The 22,375-nt window shown below is 41.2% G+C and overlaps 1 protein-coding gene across 1 annotated transcript in view; it reads left to right on the top strand.

The window, feature by feature from the left end:
- Positions 1-2,214: 2,214 nt before the first annotated feature.
- KIFAP3 (kinesin associated protein 3) overlaps positions 2,215-22,375 on the top strand; it is a 71,932-nt gene continuing 51,771 nt past the window's right edge. Inside the window, exons 1-10 of the mRNA XM_054834203.1 lie at positions 2,215-2,378; positions 7,509-7,640; positions 8,869-9,023; positions 9,851-9,906; positions 10,403-10,544; positions 11,960-12,059; positions 12,828-12,952; positions 13,427-13,525; positions 14,246-14,424; positions 16,767-16,929. Of these exons, the coding sequence (XP_054690178.1) occupies positions 2,347-2,378; positions 7,509-7,640; positions 8,869-9,023; positions 9,851-9,906; positions 10,403-10,544; positions 11,960-12,059; positions 12,828-12,952; positions 13,427-13,525; positions 14,246-14,424; positions 16,767-16,929 (1,183 nt within the window). The 5' untranslated portion in view covers positions 2,215-2,346. The remainder of the gene's footprint in view (positions 2,379-7,508; positions 7,641-8,868; positions 9,024-9,850; positions 9,907-10,402; positions 10,545-11,959; positions 12,060-12,827; positions 12,953-13,426; positions 13,526-14,245; positions 14,425-16,766; positions 16,930-22,375) is intronic.

Below are 22,375 nucleotides of genomic sequence, written 5' to 3'. Positions count from 1 at the left end.
AACAGCCAATTTTAGCCCAAACATTGTGGCATGCTTAACTGCAATAAATGTTCCTTTTCTCGTATTTTTCAGGTCTCACATTCTTTTTTATCGTTGTCATCTTGTAATCTTTGACTTACTTTTTCATAGGTGTCTACAACTATTCTCCATTTGTAGGCATATGTGATCAGATTAAAAAAAAAAAAGAAATTCTCAGCGAAATAGATGGTGATTGTCAGGTACTTAGTACTCAGGAAATATCAGACTATTTATTTATATGACTTCAGAGTTTAATGTTTAGCTCATGCTTATCTGAAGAGCTGCTGAAATCACTGAAGAACTGTTATTCTGATCAGGTCATATATACTTTTTTATTTATGACAGTCATTAATAGAAAATATTACTGTGATAAAAAATAGAGTAAGAATAGTAACAAAAATGTTATGTTCTAGCAATGTTTTGTAAATTCATTGCTCTAAGGTAGCACCTTACGCTTCACAGGTTACGTACTTTTTCCATTTTCTGTTAAAACAGAGGCAGGGCACAGTATGGATGCTGCCACATATTTTTTGCTGCGCTGTTATAATTATGAAAATATAAAAAATTTTAGTGTTCAATAAGATCAGTAGACATTAAGTATTGATTCTTAATATTTTGCCACAATAAAAACAGAAACTGATTATTATTTATTTCTGTATTACTCCTATGACTCTGGGTAGACAGCCATTTCAGTTGTATGTGATGGGGCTGTAGTCCAGGAAAGAGCACTCCAGAAAACAACACACACACGGATCTGCCCTGCATCTTATCTGCAACTGCTGTTAGTTGCTACAGAGTGGTATTGTCCTTTTATTCTGAAACTCAAACAACAATCCATGCTCCTCAAATAAAATAAATAATCTCTGTAAATCCCACACAACAGTTTTATTGAATTTTACAAAAACAAGAAGAAATGAAAATCCTATTTTGAGCAAGTACAGAGAGAGTTCAAAAAGCCAACAAGCCACTGCTGCTTCTAGTTCTGTGTGTTAACCGTTTACTTTCTAACCAGATGAACAGGAGGACCCTTAGGCAGCTGGGGATGGGCTTGATTTACCTCTATCATGGACATCAGAACAAATAGCTCAGAGGAATCGCCATTTGGGACTGGATGCTGCTCTGATACAAACTTTAGTTAAACTACTGCCCCTTAAGATGGTTTCTGATACCTCTTGGATATGAAGTCATTTGGATGTTCTTTGGAGCAGCTGGGAAACAAGGTAAAGTGACAGAGGATTCAGGTCCTGGTTGTACGATATAACATATCCCAAAACAATTTTGGATTTCCAGCCACCTGGCTGAGGCTGGAACGACAGCAGTATCACCCTCATGTCTCCTGTGCATCAGCAGGTAAGCAACAATGCTGCTGACCCAAGATGAAGATTGTATTTCAAAACACCTTGCTGACCAAGGCTGCCTTAATGCTGGGCTTAGCCAAGAGGCGGTGCTGAGGTAAAGTGACAGCTCAGATGGCCATAAAGGGGCAGGACACCACAATCCTCCCCTACATACCTCAAACATGACGTTTCTTTATTCCTGCTACTTGCAGCTTCCAGAAGTACCAGGTATGAAATAGGTGGATGTCTCTGTAAGGGTAGGACTGTTTCTTGACTCCCTCAGGACTCGAAGACCTGTGGCCATGCCCCACCTGGACCTGCACTTTCCTCAGCACCATGAACTTTGCTGGGGGATCAGCCTCGCCCGGCCTGCCCTGTGCGGCCTGCAGGCCGCCATGTCCTGTTCGTCCTCCTGTGAAGGAGTGAGCAAACCCTGAGGCAGCCATGGTAATGACCCCACCGGGGTGTGAGGCTTGTAGGGCAGCCCTGGCCCTCATGGGGGTCAGCTACACCCCCTGATCTGCGAGGGCTCTAGGCCTGGGGAGCTTACCTAGCACGGCGGGCAGAGGCCGTTACCCGGCCGTTGCACCGAGGGGGGCACTGGGGACTCCGGCACAGCACGGCACAGCCCCTCCAGGGGTGCCCGGCCTCCGAGAAAGGCGAGGACAGGGCGGAAAGGCCGCGCGGAGCTGGGAGGACGCCTCACGCCTCGGACCGGGGCCGGCGGGACAGTGCCTCCCACGTGCCTGCAGGGGGCGCTGCACCCGCCTCGCCCCGCCCCGCCCCGCCCCGCCCCGCTGCGCGCGGCCGGCACCAGGCACAGACGGGCGGCCGAGCCGCGCAGTGCGCATGCGCGCTCGTCGCCGCGGACTGTGGCGGCGGCGCGTGCGCGCTTAGAGCTCGCGGGGCGGGGCTCGCGCTCACCCTGGTAACAGCACCGCTGCGGGGCCGCGCCCTGCCGAGGCCTGCTCCCCCCCCCCCCCCCGCCGCCATGCAGGGCGAGGATGCCCGGTACCTCAAGAGGTAACCAGGGAGGCTGGCCAGGGTGCGGGGAGGAAGCGCGGCAGGCTGTGTTTGGAGGTGGAAGGGAGCCGTGGGGCTGAGGCGCGGCAGGTCGTGGTGAGGGCTGGGCGTGGGACTGAGGTGCGGCAGGTTGTCCTGAGGGGTGGCGTGTCGTCGGGTGGGGCGCTGTGGGGTGTGCAAGGTTGTGGGGTGCGCAACTGAGGTGTTGCGGGGTGGTGGATGGGGGGTTATGGGGTGGTGGAATACAAGGGAGCTGGGGCTGTGGGGCTAAGGTTGTTTTAGCCTGTGGTGGGGGCTGAGGGGGAAGTCGTGAGGTAGGGGCGCAAGAAGGGGGTGTGGGGAGGTGATGGGGTGTGGGGCTGAGGTGTTGCAGGTTGTAGTGGGGGCTGGCTTGGGGATGGATGGGAGGTTATGGGTGAGGAGGTGAGAATGGAGGGTATTTTGAGAGGGGAGATGATGAGGTGGGTGGAGGGATTGGGATTGAGGAGTGGCTTGTCTGGAAGATGGCTGGAGGTTGTTGTGCGTGGGGCATGATGGGTCAGAGGCTTGCTTTGGGGTGAGTAGTTTGTGAATGGCAGATAGATTTGTTTGGGGCAGGCTGAGGGTTGGTTGCCCAGTCTGGTGAGCAGGAGACTTGGATGGGGATTGGGAGGCTGGATTAGGGACAAATGAAGCTTATAAAATGGTTTTAGAGTAGGCTGAGAGATGGGATGGGTGGTAACTGGCAGGGGGAAGGTTGGTAGTTTGGAGGGACACACTGGTTTGGGGATGGCTGTGGTGGCATTTTATGGTGTACGTTTGGGATGAGGCACTGAAGTGGCAGCAAGTTGAGAGGAGAAGAGATACTATTGGGGATGAGTGGGGAGGATTGTGTGGGTGTTAGGGGTTGGGATGGGGCAACTGGTTGCTTTGGGGAACAGGCAGGCTGGGGACTGGGGAGGGGAATGAAAGTAAGTAACATGCAGTAAGGGCATGTTCTGGCTGCAGCTGGGAGAGATGAACTGGTTTGGAGGAGATGTTAGAGCATGGCAGATGGGGGGACAGGTAATGAGGTGGGACAAATGAGATGGTTTGGGAGTTGGGATGGTAAACTGAGGGTGAGAGGATGAGTGTTGTGAGAAGTGAGTTGCAGTTATGAGCCCATGTAAAAGACGACTGGGAGGAAGGATGGTATAACATGGTGAAGGATAAAAGAGTGAGATTGAGATAGGTGATTGCTAGAGGGGGTGTGAGCAGGTCACGTGGAACAGTGGGAGGGTAGGTTGTGTTTGGATGAGAGGAAGCAGAGTATGATTGGAGGCTTAAAAATGATAAGGTGACAGAATGGGGGGGGATTAAAGAATAGCTAGGCATGGGTTGTGGAGGGGGAGCATGGCTAGATGTCGGCAGCATGGGTAAGAAAGGATAGCAGGTGGAGAGGTGATCCTGAGAGGTAACCATGGTGTAGCAACGGGGTGATCTGAGTTTGTTGTTAAGGATGTGATGAATGATGGTGCCTTTATCTGTCTGTTTGGCAGTGAGACAAGTCAGCCTAAAGAATAGAGTCTGATTAGGCAACTATTGGATCTCCATCAGTTGTTTCAGGGCAAAAGTGCTAGCAACCCCAAAAGATGTCAGGCCATCTAGACCTCTGTTAAGATTTGATGTGTGAACAGTGTCACTTTCTCCTACTATGCAGGTGATTTTATCTGTTACATCTTGAATCCTGCAGAGTTCCTGGTCTCTCTTTCCCCCCCCACTTCCTTTCCATGTTATTAGCATTTGCAGAACTTGCTGTTTAGGCTGTCTGGGTTTTGCTTTGGTTTTTTCTGCTCGTATGCTGCATATCAAGACCCATAATCAGAAACAGTGGAAAAAAATCCCTCTTGATAATCATTGAACATTAGTTCTGTCATGTAAATGTGATAACAGGTACAAATCAAATGGCTATCTGTAATTAAATAGATAGATGTAACTTTAAAGTGGTGCCTGTTTTTAGCCTTGCATGTTCTGTTTGTGCCATCTTATGTGATTTTGGAAGAATCTTCTTTATTTTGTAGTCATTACTGCAACAAGTGTAGTTTTTTCTCTTTTTAGGGAGCACAAACTGAAAAACATCTGCTGTGCTGTTTAACATGACTAGGCTTGTGTGGAAGTCTGGTACTCCTCCGATCCCTGTTTCCCTTTGTCATCCTCCGTGAGCAGTCTCCCTTCCACCAATTCTGACTTGCTAGGATTTGTTATTGGATTTTCAGCCTTATACACATGCATGATTTGTGCCACTTGTAATTAGGATAGTTTGGTTTTGCTTTTTTTCCCTGAAGAAATTAGTTAATAAAGGGTATTCACACACCAGCTTTGGTTATACGAGCTCAGCTGGCACAGCTTTTGTCTGTAGAAAAGGCCTTCATCTTTTAAACCTTTAATAGAGCCGGATTCTTGTTGACAGAGCAGGCAGTGAAGTGAAAGGATGGACTGATGTGTGCGAGAGCTCCCCAGTGCATTGCTGCTTCCACTGGGTTTTAAGAATGTCTGTATTTTTAAATGTTTTATGAAGTGACTAGATGCTTACAAACTCAAGATGGATAGAAAATCAGTAAAGTAGATGTTTGTTGATTTGGGGAGGGAGAGAGGATTTTTGTCCCTAAAAGAAATTTGGGACTTTTTTGTGGTGCTGACAATCTGAATGCAGTGGTTTCCAAATGGAAAGTAACTTTAGTGGCTGTGTAGTGCATTTTAGTGTAGGTCTTCAAACAGTTCACAAAGTAAGATTTTTCAGAGAGGGAACTTGAATGTGAATTGATTTGTGACTCCATCAGCTAGGAAATAGCTCAAGTAGTGAGGATGGTTGTCAGTATAAAAGGGTGGAAAAATCTCTGCAGCTGTAAAGTCTTCATCTTGCCCATCTGTCTCTCTTAAGGGAAAAATTAAATATGGGAAATGCTAAAACTGTTTAAGCAGTCTTAGGCTGATGTTCTGCTGGTCGCTAAGCTCATCAGTGGTTTAATGCTGCCAAAAGGAGGAGGTCGTCTCACTCCTTCCTCTTTATCCCTGCTCATAGATAGGAAGTATCATTTCCTTTCTATGGAGCACTTTAATTCCGTAACACATTGAAAAACTCCCTCTGCCCAAAACATGAAGATTTTTCTGTTGGATTGCTGGAAGTGGCTGTGAAAGGGTTTGATGAGCCCTCACACTGAACCAAGGTGACTGCCAGGAGCAGGGAAAACATGGGAAAATCTAATCCTTTTGGCAGTGATGAGCTGTTAGTTCAGCTTGGTTCTTGTAAAACTATACCCAACTCCTTCAGGCCACTTGTCCTCCACCCATCCCTTTCTTTATATCTGTAAATATTACCAAGCTGTCACTTAACAGACACTTGACTGTCAGGAGGAGCGTTTGTGTTTGGGATCTCCTGGTAGGTCTAAATATGACGGAAATATATTTGGGGATGAGAAGTGAGAGCCAGTTTCTGTTGAAATAGATTTGCTGTAAGCTTTCTGCCCTGCAAGGCTGGACCTTGTGAGAACAGACTGTAATGAAGCATCTGCTTCAAAGTACTATTAAAGGAAAAAAACCCACAAGTCTTTTCAAAAAATCTTAAGTGATAGATGGAGCTCTGCTACAATCTCATCAAGTAAGATCTTGCTCTTTAGCAGCGTGCTATATTTGTTTGCCCTGTAGCTTTATGTCTTTGTAAGGCTGGTAGTTGAACTAGAGCCTTCATTTCCCACAGCAGACCTTTCCGAGGTTTGTGGGGTTTTTGGGGGGCAGCTGTATCTCAAGAAAAAGGTATTTTTTACAGTTGTATTCTGCAGAAGGGACAGCAGCCACCATAGTAGCTGGGTAGATGGAGGCAGACATTTCAAACATTTTCTGAAGAGAGTGGTTACACCAAAGGCTGCATCTGGATTTGCTAATGTTTCCAGTTCTGTGAGACTGAAGCAGTTTTCCCTGATCTAATTGACCCAATCCCATAGCTAGCTGCTATCTCATTTATGCTGATACAACTGCTGGTGAAGCCACCTGTAAATCTGTTTATTGACATGATCTGTCTAAAAAAACCCAACACCCAAACGAACCCCCAAAACAAACAAACAAAAACCCCAGCCACCCACCAAAAACCAAACCCAAGTTAGGGAGTTGGTTTTTATCTGCCGTGGTTTTGCAGCCTGGTTTATGGCATGGCTGTACACATTCTACTGGAAGTACCAATGGGAAAAGGGGCAAGTGTGAGCTTTACCATCAAAGACAGAAATGTGTAACTGTGTTCTCTGGATGTGGTTCTGCCATCACTTGAAAACAGAAATGAGGTGTGCCTTCTTGGCCTTTTATCCTGTCCTCATGGCCCTCTCTGCATAGACATGGAGCTGCTGGCACAAAGAAGGAGAGAACAGCACTGGCTCTTTTGGCAGTGACATACCCGGGGTGCTTTCCTGGAGAATCCTTTTCCAAAATATCTGTAGCTGTAGCAAAGCAGATAGACATGCTTGATTTATACCTGTTGATGGTAGTTGTTGATCTGGTAATCCCCCAAGCCTGGCAACAAACACAATGAAATGAAGAACAGTAGTGAAGAGGTTTGTGCTTCAGGAGAGAATAGTGAATTTGAAATTAATTTTTTTTAATTCATTCTTTGTGGATTTTTAACTGTTAAGTTTTAGCTAAGCCTACCAAGAGAGTCTTTGAGGAAAAATTTCCTTTCATAAATGACTATACTTGTACCACTAGATTGATGCCGCTAGTGTAAGATTTTGCAAGGTTGACAATGTAACAGGGAATCAGCTGGGAAAATCACCTTCTCTATGAAATGCATCTTTTCTGATTGTAGTTCCTTAAGAGAGCTGGGAGACTTAGAAATCAAAAATTTATCCTGTTTCTTCCTTGCTTGACTTCTGTGACTAAGACTTGACCAATGGCTTGGGTGATTCTGTACATACTAGAGACAGTACTCAAGAATATGCCACTAGCACTAAGCTTTGGTACAGCTGTGTGAAATCAAATATGGTGTGGAAGGAGGGCAGCGCTTGGGTTTAGGGTCTGGATAAAATGGGCGACAGGTTATTGTTACTGATCTATGTACTGGTATGTTTTCCTGAGCTTTTCATTTAATCAGTAATGCTTTTTTTTGCTTTTTTTTCTTCACGGCAGGAAGGTAAAAGGAGGCAACATAGATGTGCATCCATCTGAGAAAGCCCTCATTGTCCACTATGAAGTGGAAGCAACGATTCTGGGAGAGATGGGAGACCCCATGCTGGGGGAGCGCAAGGAATGTCAGAAAATGTAAGGTCATAGCAAGTTCTGATAGCTTTTTCTGTTTTTCACAGTAATAAATTCAATGACTCAAAGCATCAACAGCCTGTAAGAAACTATGCTTTCTAATCTTTGTAAAACTTAGTATTAGATTAGCAGAGGGTTAAGAAGCCAGGAAGTAACATGCACCTAGGAAAGTTAACATCTAAAACACATGTTGTAAATTGCTTTTCATCCATGTATGTTAAGGAGTTTTGTAAAGAAAAGTGATTATTCCCATTTTTCGTGGTGGGAACTTGAGGTAAAGTGATTGATTCCTGCTCAAATGATGGTTAATGTTGGAGCAAGTAATGCTTTTGAACCTTCTGACAGCCTTATGCTCTAGCTGTTGGCGCTCTCGTCGTTTTGATCTGTCACCCCTGCTAGTGATTTCACTAAGTATCTGCATTTTAGTTTTGCCTAATATTTTTCTTTTAAGAGCATTAAAAGGTTCCCCATTGATAGTTCTCTGGACTTTTCCATAACTTCAGTTTCCAAGCTGCAAGCGCGGACCTTTCCTAGGTTTGTTTTATGTCTATACTGAATTCTTTTTGAAAATTTGAGCTGAAATGTCTATGTGTGTGAGTGCATGTAAGAATAATAATTGAGGAAGAAAAAGAGAATCCTTAAATAATCTCAAATTTTTGAAGATACCAGAAATGTTCATTTATTTTCAGATGAATCGGCATAACTTGCATCTGCAATGTGGTGGAATTGCTTTTTGATCCATCATATTGTTAATGCCCACAGATTTCTTACTGCTTGTTGCTTGTAGACCTGGCTGCAGGTCTGCCAGAGCTATGGGAGACTCCCAACACTGCATCTGCAGGCACTGCAAAAGAATCTTACTGTGTAGTCAACACCCATAGCTGTTTCTCATTTTGGATTTTGTGTGTGCTGTACTCCTTTGCAGTCCTGTGTACTTTTTTGGGGATATATTGCAAAAAAATTACTGACTACTCTAAGACAGTTATAAGGGATTGGTGTTGCAGCTTGTCAGCTGATGGACAGTTACGCTCTGTCTAATCTGTTTGACAGTTACTTGCCATTTGGAGTTGTAGAGAGCCACTGCTTTGACGTTACTTTTGTAAGCCATGGCGCAGGCATTGGGGGTATCGGGATTGTTTCTGCTTCAAGAATTCATAACTGTGTAAACATAAATCAAAGGATTGAAGATACAAAAAATTGAAAACTGAAAAGAGACCTATCTGTGTTGCAGCATTCGGCTAAAGAGTCTTAATGCAAATACAGATATTGCGTCCCTGGCTCGAAAGGTGGTTGAAGAATGCAAGCTCATTCACCCCTCCAAACTTGCAGAAGTAGAACAGCTGTTATACTATCTACAGAATCGCAGAGATGCCTCAGCGGGAAAAGGTAAATATTACAGGGTCAAAGTAGCTTGGGACTGAGGTGCTTCAGTGTTGAAGAACTGTTGTGTGAGGTTTTTCTAGCTGAGGTCCTAACTTGCTTGATGTACAAGTTCTTCGGAGTGGGAAGGATGTATACTTAAATCACACTTGGAAAAAATTGCAATCTTGGACCAAGATGTGAGGCAATTACCATTTTAACAACCAAAGTGGGGTTTTTTTGTTAGTTAAACTTAGTATTGATGCTTCTTATTGGCTGCCTTGTGCTTTAGCAGGACTTTAGAGGTGCAGATTCCACTGTTTGGTGCAGCCTCTTCATATTGCATCTATACTTGCAGTAACATCAAAAGACTGTATGAGGATCTTTCTAGGAAGAATCACCTGTTGCAAGGGTAGATAGTGTTCCTAGGCTGAATTTGCACCGTCTGTAAAGCTGGAGTGAGGAGTTAGAGCCTAACAAGCTTTGGTACAGTGTAGCAGACAGCTTGGGGTAATTCTCTTGTCTTAAGTTCCTGGTGAACAAGTTACTGAGAACAGTAATTCTCTGCTCTGATGCTAAGGCATTTTGGTGGTCCTATTTATGTCTTAAGCTTATCTTAAACTTTCTGCTCGGGGGATAATTTCATATTTAACATCTGATCCTGCATTAACCTGTGGTTAGCAAGGTTTCTTGCAATCATGAAATGGTAAGCTTTGTTCTCAAGTTGGATTCTTAATGGGATGTGTTTAAAACAAAGATTAATGTTATTTATATGCTTTGATATGTTTTTTGGATATGTGTTTTGTCTGTGAATATGCATAACTTAACTGCAACCATGTCTTTTTTCCTTATAGAAAAGAAAGAGAAATCCAGTAAGCCAAAAGATCCACCCCCATTTGAAGGAATGGAGGTAAGTATTGGTGTTAGAAGATAAATGCAAAACTCATTTACTTCTGAAGTAAGCAGTTATATAAGGGGGAGGGGGAGAGGAAATGCTGAATTCTGGGGGTTTTTTGCTTCTTGTTTTTTAAACAAAGAACTTGGTTTGGAAATATTGCACAATGGAATAAAAATCATCTCCATAAAGGGTAAAATATTTGACTTGCATACTTCCCCCTCCAACTATAGCACGCAGCAGGACAGCAAGTGAGGTCTGGAACATCGGACAGGACACAGGGAGTCATGTCTGAGCATCCTTTGTTTTTTGTAATTAAATCTCAGATTTCCTGGTGTTCATTGGCAGTGATTCTGGATGTGTTGATTTTTTTTCCTTCTATTTTATTTTTTCCTAAGATCTTAACTCAAAGCTGTGCACTCTTTTGTCTTGTGATTAAGTAACATTGTGATTGATTGTCTTAAATTGACATCTCTCTCTCTGTGAAACCCCTGCTTATGACTGCTTTCAGATTGATGAAGTTGCTAATATCAATGACATGGATGAGTACATTGAGTTACTGTATGAAGACATTCCTGACAAGGTGCGCGGCTCTGCCCTCATCCTGCAGCTGGCTAGGAATCCTGATAATTTGGAAGAATTGCTTATCAATGGTAACTTTAAAACCCAATAGTTACTCCTCTTAATGTTGTGCTGTTTATTTGTGGTGCTTTCTTCTCAAGGGAAAAGGAGTTCACCTTTAATTTGGGATTTTTGTTAGTTTGCTAGGCTTTGCTTCTCGGTACATAATAAGCTGGATGTCAAAGGCCAGTTGGATCTCTCTGCAAATGGATGCTTCTTAGGCTGTTCTTAGGTGAGCGTAACACAGATATCCTCCTGGCCTCAATAGGCTTTAGCTGTTTTTTCTCATCCTTGTTATTTGATGCTAAATTAACTTCAGTTGGCATTGCTGCTGGAGACAAGAGAATGTAGAGCTGTATCCTGAAGATCAGGAAACTTGCTTTGAAAATGGGATTTGCAAGCTGACATTAAGTATTGACGTCCAATTTCCAAGAGAATAAATGAATGTGGATGCATCACCGAAGTATTTTGTGTCTGCATACATACATGCTGTGCCATGTGTGTTTTGAGAGCTACATCAGTATGGAATAGTATGTGTTTGTAAATACATAAGTGTAAATACGTATGTGTACATGTATATCCATTCTCATTTCCCATTGCCTCCTCTCTTCCGGGGGAAAAAAGGACCTGTAAAGGTCTGTAAAAGTGTCAGAGAAACAAAAGATAAGGGCAGTCCAAACCAGACCTCCAAAGTGATGGTAGGTTAATGTCTTGTTAATTTAGTCTTTTTTTTTTTTCCTTTGCCCTCTTTCTCTTGCACTGAGCCCTTATACTCCCACATTTGTTGAGTAAATGATGACTTCAATATATACTCTACCCATTCTGCAATGTCAGCAAGCAAGATTATTCTCAGAATTGGAATGGGAGGGGAATGGTTAGCCATCACATAATGGCTTGTCCCCATGAGTTGTTGCAAATACTCTAGTGCTCGAAATTGCAAGTTGCTGCTTTTCTCATTCTGAACATGTAACATGGTGCACATGAAGAGGGACTAGATAGGGGAAAGTGAATGGAAAAGATAAGTGATTTGGAGAGGGAAAGTAAGCTGAAATACAACAAGAATAAATATAAACCAAATTATTAAATAATACAAGTTGCTACGGGGGAAAATAAATAGAAAGAAGTGGATTAAAAATGATAGTTGACAAAGTATAATTTAAAGGGGATTTGGAAGTGAACATGGTGATGTTTTAGGTAGAAGCCACAGTGTAGTAAGGTACACAGATGGCAGAGGCCACAAGGTCTTAAAATTAGTGATAGTTTTAAGATAACCTTAGTGTTTGGTTGCAGTTTCCTTGCATGTTGCCTGTTAGGGTGAGATAGCTCTGAAAATCTTCCATTAGAAAACTGATAGATGTAGGATAAGGTGTATTCAAATTCTGAGTCTCACGAGACAGGAGGAGGGAGGTGAAATGCCGATGCTCATCTGAATCTTGTTTCACTTCAGAAACTGCCCTGGGTGCATTGGCTAGAGTGCTGAGAGAAGACTGGAAACAAAGTGTAGAACTTGCTACCAATATAATTTATATTTTCTTCTGCTTTTCAAGGTGAGTGCAGAATCCCTGTATATAGGGACATAAGGAACTTCTCTCTGCTTAGTGGCTTTTCATTTGTTTTCCGCACTGCGCTACAAAACCTCACTGAAACAGGAAAAAGAAATTGCTGGATGATTTGCTAGAAAAATAGACGCTTTTTATAAATTACAAAATTGAGGCACAAAAAAAACCCCCATGGTGAGGCAGTGTGTAGTAGAGCTGGGAAGAAACTGTAAGGATTCTGACACATAGGCTCAGCTTATAGGCTGAGCTGCCACTTTTTATTTCCTTTAGTGTTCCTACAGAGGAGAAACCATGTTCAAAACTGAAGTGAGAGCTTGCTTTTATTTAGATATGCCAGTGTTTCAGCATACCCCGCCTAGAAATAATTCAAATGGAATTTGCATTGCAACTTGATTTTAGACCTCTACTATATTTCTGGTGAGTAGAGGGTCCTCTGAAGTACTTATAATATGAAAAGTGGGGCTGATTGGAAAACATTTTCCTTTACGCATGAAAATTGGAATGTGTTTGACTTGGAACAGCACACTGTTGCTTGTCCTTCTACAAGTTTGGAAAAAATATTCATGTTTTCAGGAATTGTTTTTGCTTGGAAATAGTTTTCCAATAGAGAAGTGTTATAATGGGGCACAGAGTAAATACCTTTTTTAATACTTCACATGGTGCAGTGTTCGGGCATTGCTACCATAGATGTCAAAACAGATTTGGGGTTGTTTGCATTTATTTTTTTCCCTCACAGGTGTTTTTTCTTTTATGTAGTTTTTCTCAATTTCATGGAATAATCACACACTACAAAATTGGAGCTCTGTGTATGAATATCATAGACCATGAACTGAAGAGACATGAGCTTTGGCAGGAAGAACTTGCTAAGAAGAAGAAAGCTGATATCCTTTTGATAGGCTGGGGCAGCTTGATGGATTCTGACTTGACTTGATAGCCATTGTTGAATAGTACAAGATGAGCATACAGCAACTTCTGTGAAAGCAGTAGAGTTTATTAGAAAGTGCAAAATATAATTACAGATATGAAGACGACCAAGTGTGAGAAGTTTGGGCTGCTGAAGAGATTAAGCTGAAGTTACTAAAACAACACAAGAAAAACAATTTTTTATTTTATCAGCAGTATGTCTTAGGAACATTTTTGCTGACTGTTAGGATGTAATATACCCAGGACTAAGAGGAGAAAAAAAAATCATGCTGTAGATTACAGGTGTAGCAAAGTGTTGCTGAGGTAGCATCTTTACACTGGCTGTTCTGTAGATCTCTTGCTTTTTACTAGTGATTGAATAACACCTTTGAGGACAATAGTTATCTAGGCTGTATAACTTTTATCTGAACTCCTTAACTTCTGCAATTTACTTGATGAAGATCCTGAAAATCAAACCCTGAAAAAGGACTATGAGAAAACTTACAAGAAATATCAAGGGCTGGTTGTCAAGCAGGAGCAGCTACTCAGAGGTACCAAATCCAAGTAGCAAATTATTTCCTTGTTGGTGAATGTGGGCAGAGTGTTCTATTGGATGCTTGTTAGAACCAGGATGTCTTAAACATACTGAATGTGTGGATGAATATGGAAGAGCATTGCCAAAGAACAGGGAGAAGATGAGTACTTAATCAGATTGTTTGACAGTATGCTAACAATTTTTAAAGTGATCTGTCAGTCTTAGAGGAAAAATAGCAAAAGTGATCCACATAAGTTTTCTTTGCTCATGATGTTGATTTGGGAGGAGTTGGGTATTTTGGTTTTGTATGTTTGTGTTTTAACTTAGGCTAACTTAGCCTGTATCTAACTCAAGTTGAATAGCTTTTACTCTGTCTCAGTTTTTGTACTAAAATACACTTAATGTTAGATTGAAATGATCTGAGTGGCAAAGTTTTCCTGGGAAGGGCTTTTTAATGGTTCCCATTGGAATTGAAAGAAAAATATAAAAAGCTTCTAGTGATCATAACTTTTTTTTTTTTCAAATCCACTATTAGAATTAATCTTCTTCATGCTTTCTAAACAGGAATAAAAAGTATTCAGGTCAGTTTCCTTCAAAATGCATTGGGAGGGGAGGAGAACACTTCTGAAAGTCTCGTCCTAAGCACTTAACGTGTATATAGAGACTTGTTTTAGTTCTATTGTCTTTCATCTGTTGGTATGATTTATGTTTGTTATGTTATGGTTGACTTTGTTAGTTGCACTTTACCTGCTCCTAAATCTTGCTGAGGATACTCGCACTGAGCTGAAGATGAGAAACAAGAACATTGTTCATATGTTAGTGAAAGCACTGGACCGTGATAATTTTGAGCTGCTTATCCTGGTTGTATCTTTCTTGAAGAAACTCAGCATTTTTATGGAGAACAAAAATGATATGGTAAGGCTCGTAGCACACTACTGCAATATTGGAAACATATCGACTCTGAAAACTTGGTGTGGTTGGAGGGAAGAGGGAGACATCTCTGTCCCCACCATAAATAGCCGTAGTACCAGTTTTCTTCTTCTGTTACTAGTAAAATCCAACATCTAGCCATAACATAGTGCAAAAATTTTTGAAGAACTGTCATTCCAAACAGTGAAGTTACCTCAAAATGTGATATGTGAAATTCCAAATTTTGAAGTCAGCACCCCAAAGTCTTGTCATACCCCCACTTCTGGAAATGCCCATGACGCTTCCCCCAAACTAGACTCTTTTTGACAACATATTATTGTCTCTGACATGTATTGTGCTGGAAGGAGAGGTAGTTATCCTTTTAAAGTTTGCTGGACTAGTTTAGTTATTTCCTAGATCAGCTTGGTCTTCAAATGCACCTCACAACTGTTCCTTCATGCTGCCAGTAGCTCCTAAGAACTGGAGGCAGTGTTACTCTTCATAACCTTTTTTTAGGTGAAGTCTCAAACTTCTGAAATTGTAGCTTTTTTTTTGTGACTTTAAGCTCTAGCCAAGTATCTCCTTTACTGATATCCCCATGGCTTTCAGTAGGTACATGCCTTCACTTCTGTGCCTTTATGCCACTTTGTTAAATGAAAATGATAAATTTTCCTTATCCAAGAGGTAATCTGAGATTGATGTTACATTTAGATTGTGAGATTAAAAGATCTGTGTAAATGCAATAGAAAATTAATTGCATCTTTGTTACTAAAACTGTCATTTGCATGCATATGCACTGAACTCTGCAGACAAGAGGTATCTTCCTTATTTATATATGGGTGTCCTATTTCTTAACAAGTCAGGCACCAAGCATGTGTGTTTTGGGGAATGTAGGCCATTTATCAGGTGATTCGTCTTTGATTTAGTTTAAACTTGTGTAGTGCCCTGAAGGACTTTATTAGGAAAATAAGGATTGGCTCTCCAGACCACTGATCTGCTGGCACACTTTCTGCATTCCATTTGATTTAGTGGAAAGACAAATGAAACAAAATTGTTGAATTTATTTTATTGCAAAGTGTTTTAACAGTTTTGAAAAGACTTTTGAAAAGTTTTGTATGCTTCAAGTCAACTGTCAGAGCATTTCTTACTGATAATAAAGGTGATACTTTCTTCTCAACAGTATTATTAAGGAAAGATACCAATGAAGGAGAAAGTGTTCTAATAGTTATATCAGGCAATAACACAAAAGTGTCAAAGACTAAATGAACCAAGATTAGTTGTGTGATGCCTGATTCTAAGGAAAATGGAATAATCCATGTATATTTATAGCACATTCTTTCCTTTGGTATTCAAGTGCCATATTAAATTCAAAGCAGTGAAGTAGGAGTTCTTGCTATCTGATCGTTTTTGATCAAAGATATCCAGTCAGTTGTTTGATTATTGCATTATGCTGTGTGGGGAGAGCTGTAGTTTCTTTTCTTAGTGTTCATTCTGTGTGTATTTATAACTGGAAAGCTAGTTACATACATGCAAAAGTTTGAAGAATGCAAAATAATTTTATGTGCTGCCTTCTGGCCAAAGAAGGTTGGGGGGGGGGGGGGGGGAGGAAATGCATTTAAAAGATTTTGTCAAATAAAAGCAGAGAAATGTTGCTTAAAAGATGATAAAAACTTTCTGAAGTCTTGCCAGTCAATGCTCAGATGTCTTTTCTGGCTGGTAAAGTGAACATGATCTCAGGAACTGATATCACATCTCAGTTCCTGGATTCCACTTTTTAATTTGAAAGTGATACATGCTTCAAGATGACTTTCGTGCTTTTATTAAATTAACGTACAGGACGGCATGCCTCTTTTGAGAGTGCATGCAAAGTTCTGTCTAGGGGTTCATTTGAAATTCATAATGAAAGGTCTCGAATTCTTTTTGGATGCCAATTTTCTGTCTGTCTTGGTTGGGTATCTCTTTGACTCTAATGTCAGTTGCTCCAGGGTTGCTTGCATTTAAGTTTAAATGAGTTCCCCCTCTCTCCTCAATCTAGTTTTGCAAGTGATGTCTTGACCACATTCTTCCAGTATTCCAACTGTGAGGAATATTTCCAAGACATCTGAACTGTTCGGTTCAAAAACTTTTTTTAATCAACATTACCAGTAACCCAATCTAGAAGGCTTCAACCACAAAGACATAAGCAAAGCTGCTTCAGATGAAAATGCATTGACAGTCACTATTGTGGGTACAAATTGGATATGTATTTGCATACGTGTGCGTGTGAATATATAACGCACTGAGAGGGCTTTTACACTGAAGACAGGGCTGAGTTTGGATTATGGATTTTTCTTTTCCTTGATATACAGGTTGAAATGGATATTGTTGAAAAACTTGTGAAAATGGTACCCTGTGAACATGAAGACCTGCTGAACATCACTCTTCGACTCTTACTAAATCTCTCCTTTGACACAGGCCTGAGAAATAAAATGGTACAAGTTGGTCTGCTTCCCAAACTCACTGCACTTCTAGGTATGTTTTTCTTTTGTTCTAACATAAACATTTCAGCAGGGACAGTGAAGCTGTTTGCATCATGATGTAGTGTGCCTTACAGTTGCTATGTCACCTTTCTCTTTGCCAAACTACTTCCTCAGTACTCCCAACTTTTTATCATTCAAATCAACTTTTCAGATGCAGGTTTAAATGGAAGTTTAAAATAATGTGGTTCCCAGTAGATTTATTCCCAGATTCTCTTAAACTATTGAATGAGTCTTCTGGTCTTTAAAAATAACTTTGATAGCTGCCTGAAAACCATGTGAGCTGACACATGGTTGATGTTTGTAATTTTGGGGGAGCACCTAGGAAAAATAGCCAGCAACTTCACTTTTTTTTTTTTTTTAAATGAAGCTTGATATACCTGCTGCCTCTTGTTACCTTAATGGTCCGGATAGAGAGATCAGAATTTTCCCAGATTTGTCTGCTTCAACTCTAGGCAGTACTGATTTTTAGACTTTGAGCTTGACAGTCTGTAACTTCTGTTAAGTTCATGTGAGTACTTCAGATACAACTGAAACTTATTGTCTTCATGGCATTCCCCTATGGACAACAAAAAGGAGTTTGGATCATCGTTGTACACTGGAGTTCTCAGGAGGGAGTTTTTATTGCTCCTTGTGTGTTCTTTGGCTGATACTATCTAGAGGCTGCTCTGGTAGATACACTAAATGTTTGGCAGGATTTGGCCATAAGAATTGCTGAGTGCTCATTTTAAAGTGGGAGTTGAGGATCTTGTATTGTGGAGCCCTAAATGCCTGAATCACTGATGCAAGGCATTGTTAAAGCTTTCTGAGATATGTTGAGTTTGGGATGTACTAAATCCAGTGCAGCTGGTGTATCCAGATGTGATTGGAGCAAGTGGAATGCAACAGTGAATCTGAGCTTTCTCCCCTTGTTTAGAGTCTGTTAGGATTGTTTGCCTTCTCAATTTTACATTCAACTTCAACATAGCCTTATTGCTGTATAGTATACAAGTAAATACCATGGAAACTTACAGTCCTTTGGAAGCCTTAATCCTGATGGTTACTAATGTAACAGCTACCTGATATATCCTGAAATGCCTCAGATCTTTTTATGCTTTCTGCCACACAACTGTGTTTGCGCTTGATATCCTCCTCTGGGCTGAGCTAGGAGGAAGAAGAAAAATGGCTTTTGGAATCACTCTTATTTATACTTTTTTTTCCCCCTCAAGGTAATGCTATTTGGCAGTAAAGTAAATTGAGAAGTGGAAGCTAGTCAGGAAATACATTTTTCTCTCGTTTGAGAGAGGATCTGCCTAGGTAGTCTGGTTCAGCCTGGATTGTAAGCTTTTTTGGGCAGGAACTTGTCTCTTGTTTTTACAGCAGCTAGAGCTTTGGTCTAAGGCTAGGGCTCTTGGGAGCTTGTCACCCTAAGCAGTGGCACAACACAAATCACTGAGAAGTTCCTGCTCCCAGAAATTCCCCATTTAATATTACTGTCAGACTAAACTCATCAGTTAAATATCTTTCTCATGTCTGTTTATAATGTGGAGAGGAGAATTTCTTTTCAAATGCCATTCTCTTGTACTTCTAAGTAGGCCTGTGCAGAAGGCTGTTTAGATCAGAAGAACTCACTGCTAAAATTGCAGTCTTTTCCTGAAGTGGCTGTTAGGGTAATCTACAGCAAGTTCCACTGGTACTTCTATAAGTCTCACTGTCTGTTTGGCTCCAGGGGTGGTGGTTCTTTCTCTGATTTGGAAGTGTTTGACCCTTTTTTTCTTCTTTTTTTCTTCTTTTATAGAGGCATGTGCTGTTTGTGCTAGCTGCTCCCTGTAGAATTGCTTGATATTTATTTTGCAGTGTGCTGGTTAGAAAATGTAGGAAGAAATACTGTCTATTACTTGCTTCTTAAGCCAGCTCTGTGATTTGTGAGATTCTTCTTGATATGGTGATTCAAATAATTCTCAAATACCTCACTTTGTGTATCCTGTCTCCTGTATGCCTGCAACCTTAATAATAAAATAATCATATGCCTGGTGCCTCTTTTATACAGGTTATTTGGGTATTAAACACACATTATTCAAGTCAATACCCTTCGGCTTACATTTGCAGGTCACCTTAAAGTGCTAACGCACCTCAACAGCTGTTGACAAGTTACCATACAGCTCCTAATGCCAAGAGGTCAAGTTTGTTGACTCAGCCTACTGAAATTTAACATTTGTGCATGCTGTGCCTTTGAGTCTTTAGCACTGAGTTTGAGATGAGTATAAATTAAGTGTAATAGGTATTTAAGGGGAGAGTTGAGATTGCAAAGAATTAAAGGACAAGATTTCTTAGGCAGCACTTTAGGGCTGAGGATGGTGGTGGCTGCAGTCTGCAATTCTGGAAGATGTGCTGCTTTCCCAAGGAACGCTTAGTGGCTTGGGAGCAGGAAGGCTCTAAATGTGGGTGGAGGCTGGAAGCCGAGGGAATGGACTGGTTTCAACTGAGCTATCAGGAATGGACTAAGTATGGCATGGATATATTGGAGAACGACCATCTTCTTTCTTTCCTCCTCACTTCAGAGTGTTGAGGCTGCTGTTGAAAACATGGACATGAGAAATTCTGCTTAGTCTTGGTTTCCATTTTAATTAGCCTTTTGTTTTTAATAGTGCCAATGGCTTCTTCCCCATGTAGCTTTGCCAGTCAACACCACTTGTTAGTTTTCGCGGCTTCTCTTCACAAGTCTGAAGTATTGTGTATGACAAGACTCCTCTTGCTCCCTCCAGGCACCCAAGTTAATCAACTACAGCTGATCTTTGTTATGCTCTGAATCTCAAAGAACTGGGTGCAGTTGAGGGAAATTTGGCTTCAGACTTGAGATCAGAAGCTGGAGCAGAGCTGTGGAGACCTGGGAGATACACAGCCTGTTGTATTCAGGTTTTTCCATACACAAGCTGCTTGAAGAGATATGAAAAGAGATTTTATTGATTTGCGTGCCTTCAGTTCTTTAAGAAAACCTTGTAATTGTTGAGTCACCAGGGCCTTGTGGGGAATGTTTTTTGTACTGGTGGCTTTGCTTTAATACTTAGAAATTATATTTACAGTGATCTTTTCTTATACATTCTCTGTGTGAATACTTTATGTGCCAGTAAATGTGAAGTAAGGCTTCAGTGGATTAAGGTGAGAATTCATGTGAATTCACCAAGTGGTTTAAACTAGACGTTTGCCTGAAATGTGGAAAATGCATATTCGGTGCCCTATAATCTTCACCTCGGCAGGAGAGACCCAAGCAGCACGCTATAGAATATTCTGTGGAGGTTTGCTTCACTCGTACAGTGCTCTTGTTTTGCTTTTCATGGCATAATTCAAGTGGAGTGACTTGCTCCAAAACAGTAGAGTTTGATTAGTGTATTTGCTTGTGGAAAGTATTCTCACTGAAAGGGGGAAACGTAGAGCTGAACTTTAAGAAAACAGATTCACATCCTTCCTTTATCCCTGAGAATGTTCTTCCACTGTTGGACAGAAATGTTACCCTTTTTCATAATTCTTCCCCTGGATGTGTGATTGGTTTCTAAAGTAAATGCCCTGGCAGCAAGGCAGCAAACAGAAGAAAACATTGTCTACAAGGAAGAATAAAAAAACCTCACTTCTTGTTTTGACCAAATGCACTTTGTTTTTCAGTTAACTGGCCAAACCAAATACAAAATTTTTAGTACAGCGCTCTCAAATATACGCACAGCTTGTGATTCACATTCTTCTAATAAGGGTGCTATTTTGTGCTGCGTCTGAGTGGTTTCTTAGCCTTTGTGAAGTGAGACAAATAGTTTTCCATGAGAACAGCAGGCAGTTTGTACAGCAGAACCAGCTGAGTGCTGGTGTGTGTGTTTATGGCGGCTGCAAACTCTACTTGGTGGACCCCAGTTCAGGAGGAGCTCCTGGCAGTATGCAGGTGTGACAAGCAGTACCAAGGTTTCTGTGTCCACCCATGAGTGAGTTATTCCTCTCAAAAGGTTATAAATGATAGAGAATGGTGTAAAAGCTGTTACACTGGGAATTGTGGTGCTGCTCAAAGGGTAAAAGGAGTAGGTCTGGCTGCATGCGGGGAGCAAACATTTTTTCTATGATGTGTGCATTCATCCCTTTGAGTTGCTGGACAGTTCTTAGGTGTACTGAATGTATATTGTCTTGAAATGTCATTTTCATTCACTTCCCAGTGCAAGCCATGCTTAAAGAATGAAAACTCATTGTGCTTGGAAGTCAGACTAAAGTGTCTCTTTTTGGTTACTCGAAATTACTAGCTGCTTTTAAAAATTGAGGGCTGATTGAGCTCGGGTATTGGTGAGCTGAAAGTTGAGTGGGTCACAAAACAGTACCGGTTGCAAACCAGGCCTGAATGCAGAAGGGTTGTGCAAAGTGTTACACAGTGTCAAGGTGCTCAATCTCAAAAGGATTTTAAGTGGTGATGAGCATTTTGGGTTATGTTTTCCAGTACAGATTACAGTGACTGAAAGAAAATTGGCTTTGTGGATTTGTATCCAGCCAAGGAGATTAGTGTTTGTTATACAACACTCTGAAATGCAGTGTGATCAGTCCCCGGTAGCAGTAGTATAGTTTTGACAATCACAGTATGTGCCAAGCCTATATGTCTTATTAATGTGAGCATCCTGGCCTGATGTTCTTAATTTCTCGGTGTTCCAAGACACTGAGAAGTAGTAGCCATCTGATCTTACGTAGAAGTCTAAGGGCTGTGCAGTACTTTGCAAACGCCAAAGTAGGTCAAACTTTTCTATTATGAGTTCTTTATTTAAGCTGGAGATAGCCAGAGCAGAGGGTAACTTTGAGTCTGATTTAGTTCTCACTGAAGAGTCTTTTTTCACAAGGTTCATTGATAGAATTTTTGAGAGTTTTATTATCTAAAATCTTTTCTGGAAACTGCTAAAATTCCTCTGATATTTTTCCATTCTTTACATGTTAGGTTTAATGAGCAGCCAAAGAATTGCCAAATAGTTGTATGTTGGCTTTCTTAATAATCAAGTCTTGATATGGTATGCAGCCAAGCTGGATTATATGTTGACTGCTGTTTAAAAACCCAAGAAGTACTTTGCTCTCTAATTAACGGAGTGCTGTGGGTTTTTAATGTTCTATTCCTTTTATGAAAGTTTCTTTTAAGAAGGCTTAAAGTAGATGTGTTCTCTTTATGAGTTCACTTGGCCTTTTTGTAATGAACTTATTATGGAGCTTCACACATCTGTTGAAAAATGGAGCTTCTTATAGGCTACTGCAGTGTTTTTTCTGACTTTAATAGGCCTCGTTTATCCTATAAAGAAACATACATTTTCTTACCTGATCAAGTGAGCAAACAATAGGGGTCAGATGTGGCAAAGACCCTAACAAAAAGCACATGTCCAGCCATCAGGGTGAGGTAAAGTCATATCAGGATTGCTTGAAGTTATTAATGGCAGTAAAATTTATGCTTCCTCCTG

Source organism: Grus americana, chromosome 8 (assembly GCF_028858705.1).
Source record: "Grus americana isolate bGruAme1 chromosome 8, bGruAme1.mat, whole genome shotgun sequence".
Lineage (NCBI taxonomy): Eukaryota > Metazoa > Chordata > Aves > Gruiformes > Gruidae > Grus > Grus americana.
Note: the sequence above shows the minus strand (reverse complement) of the source record. Positions and strands in the feature narration are given on the sequence as shown.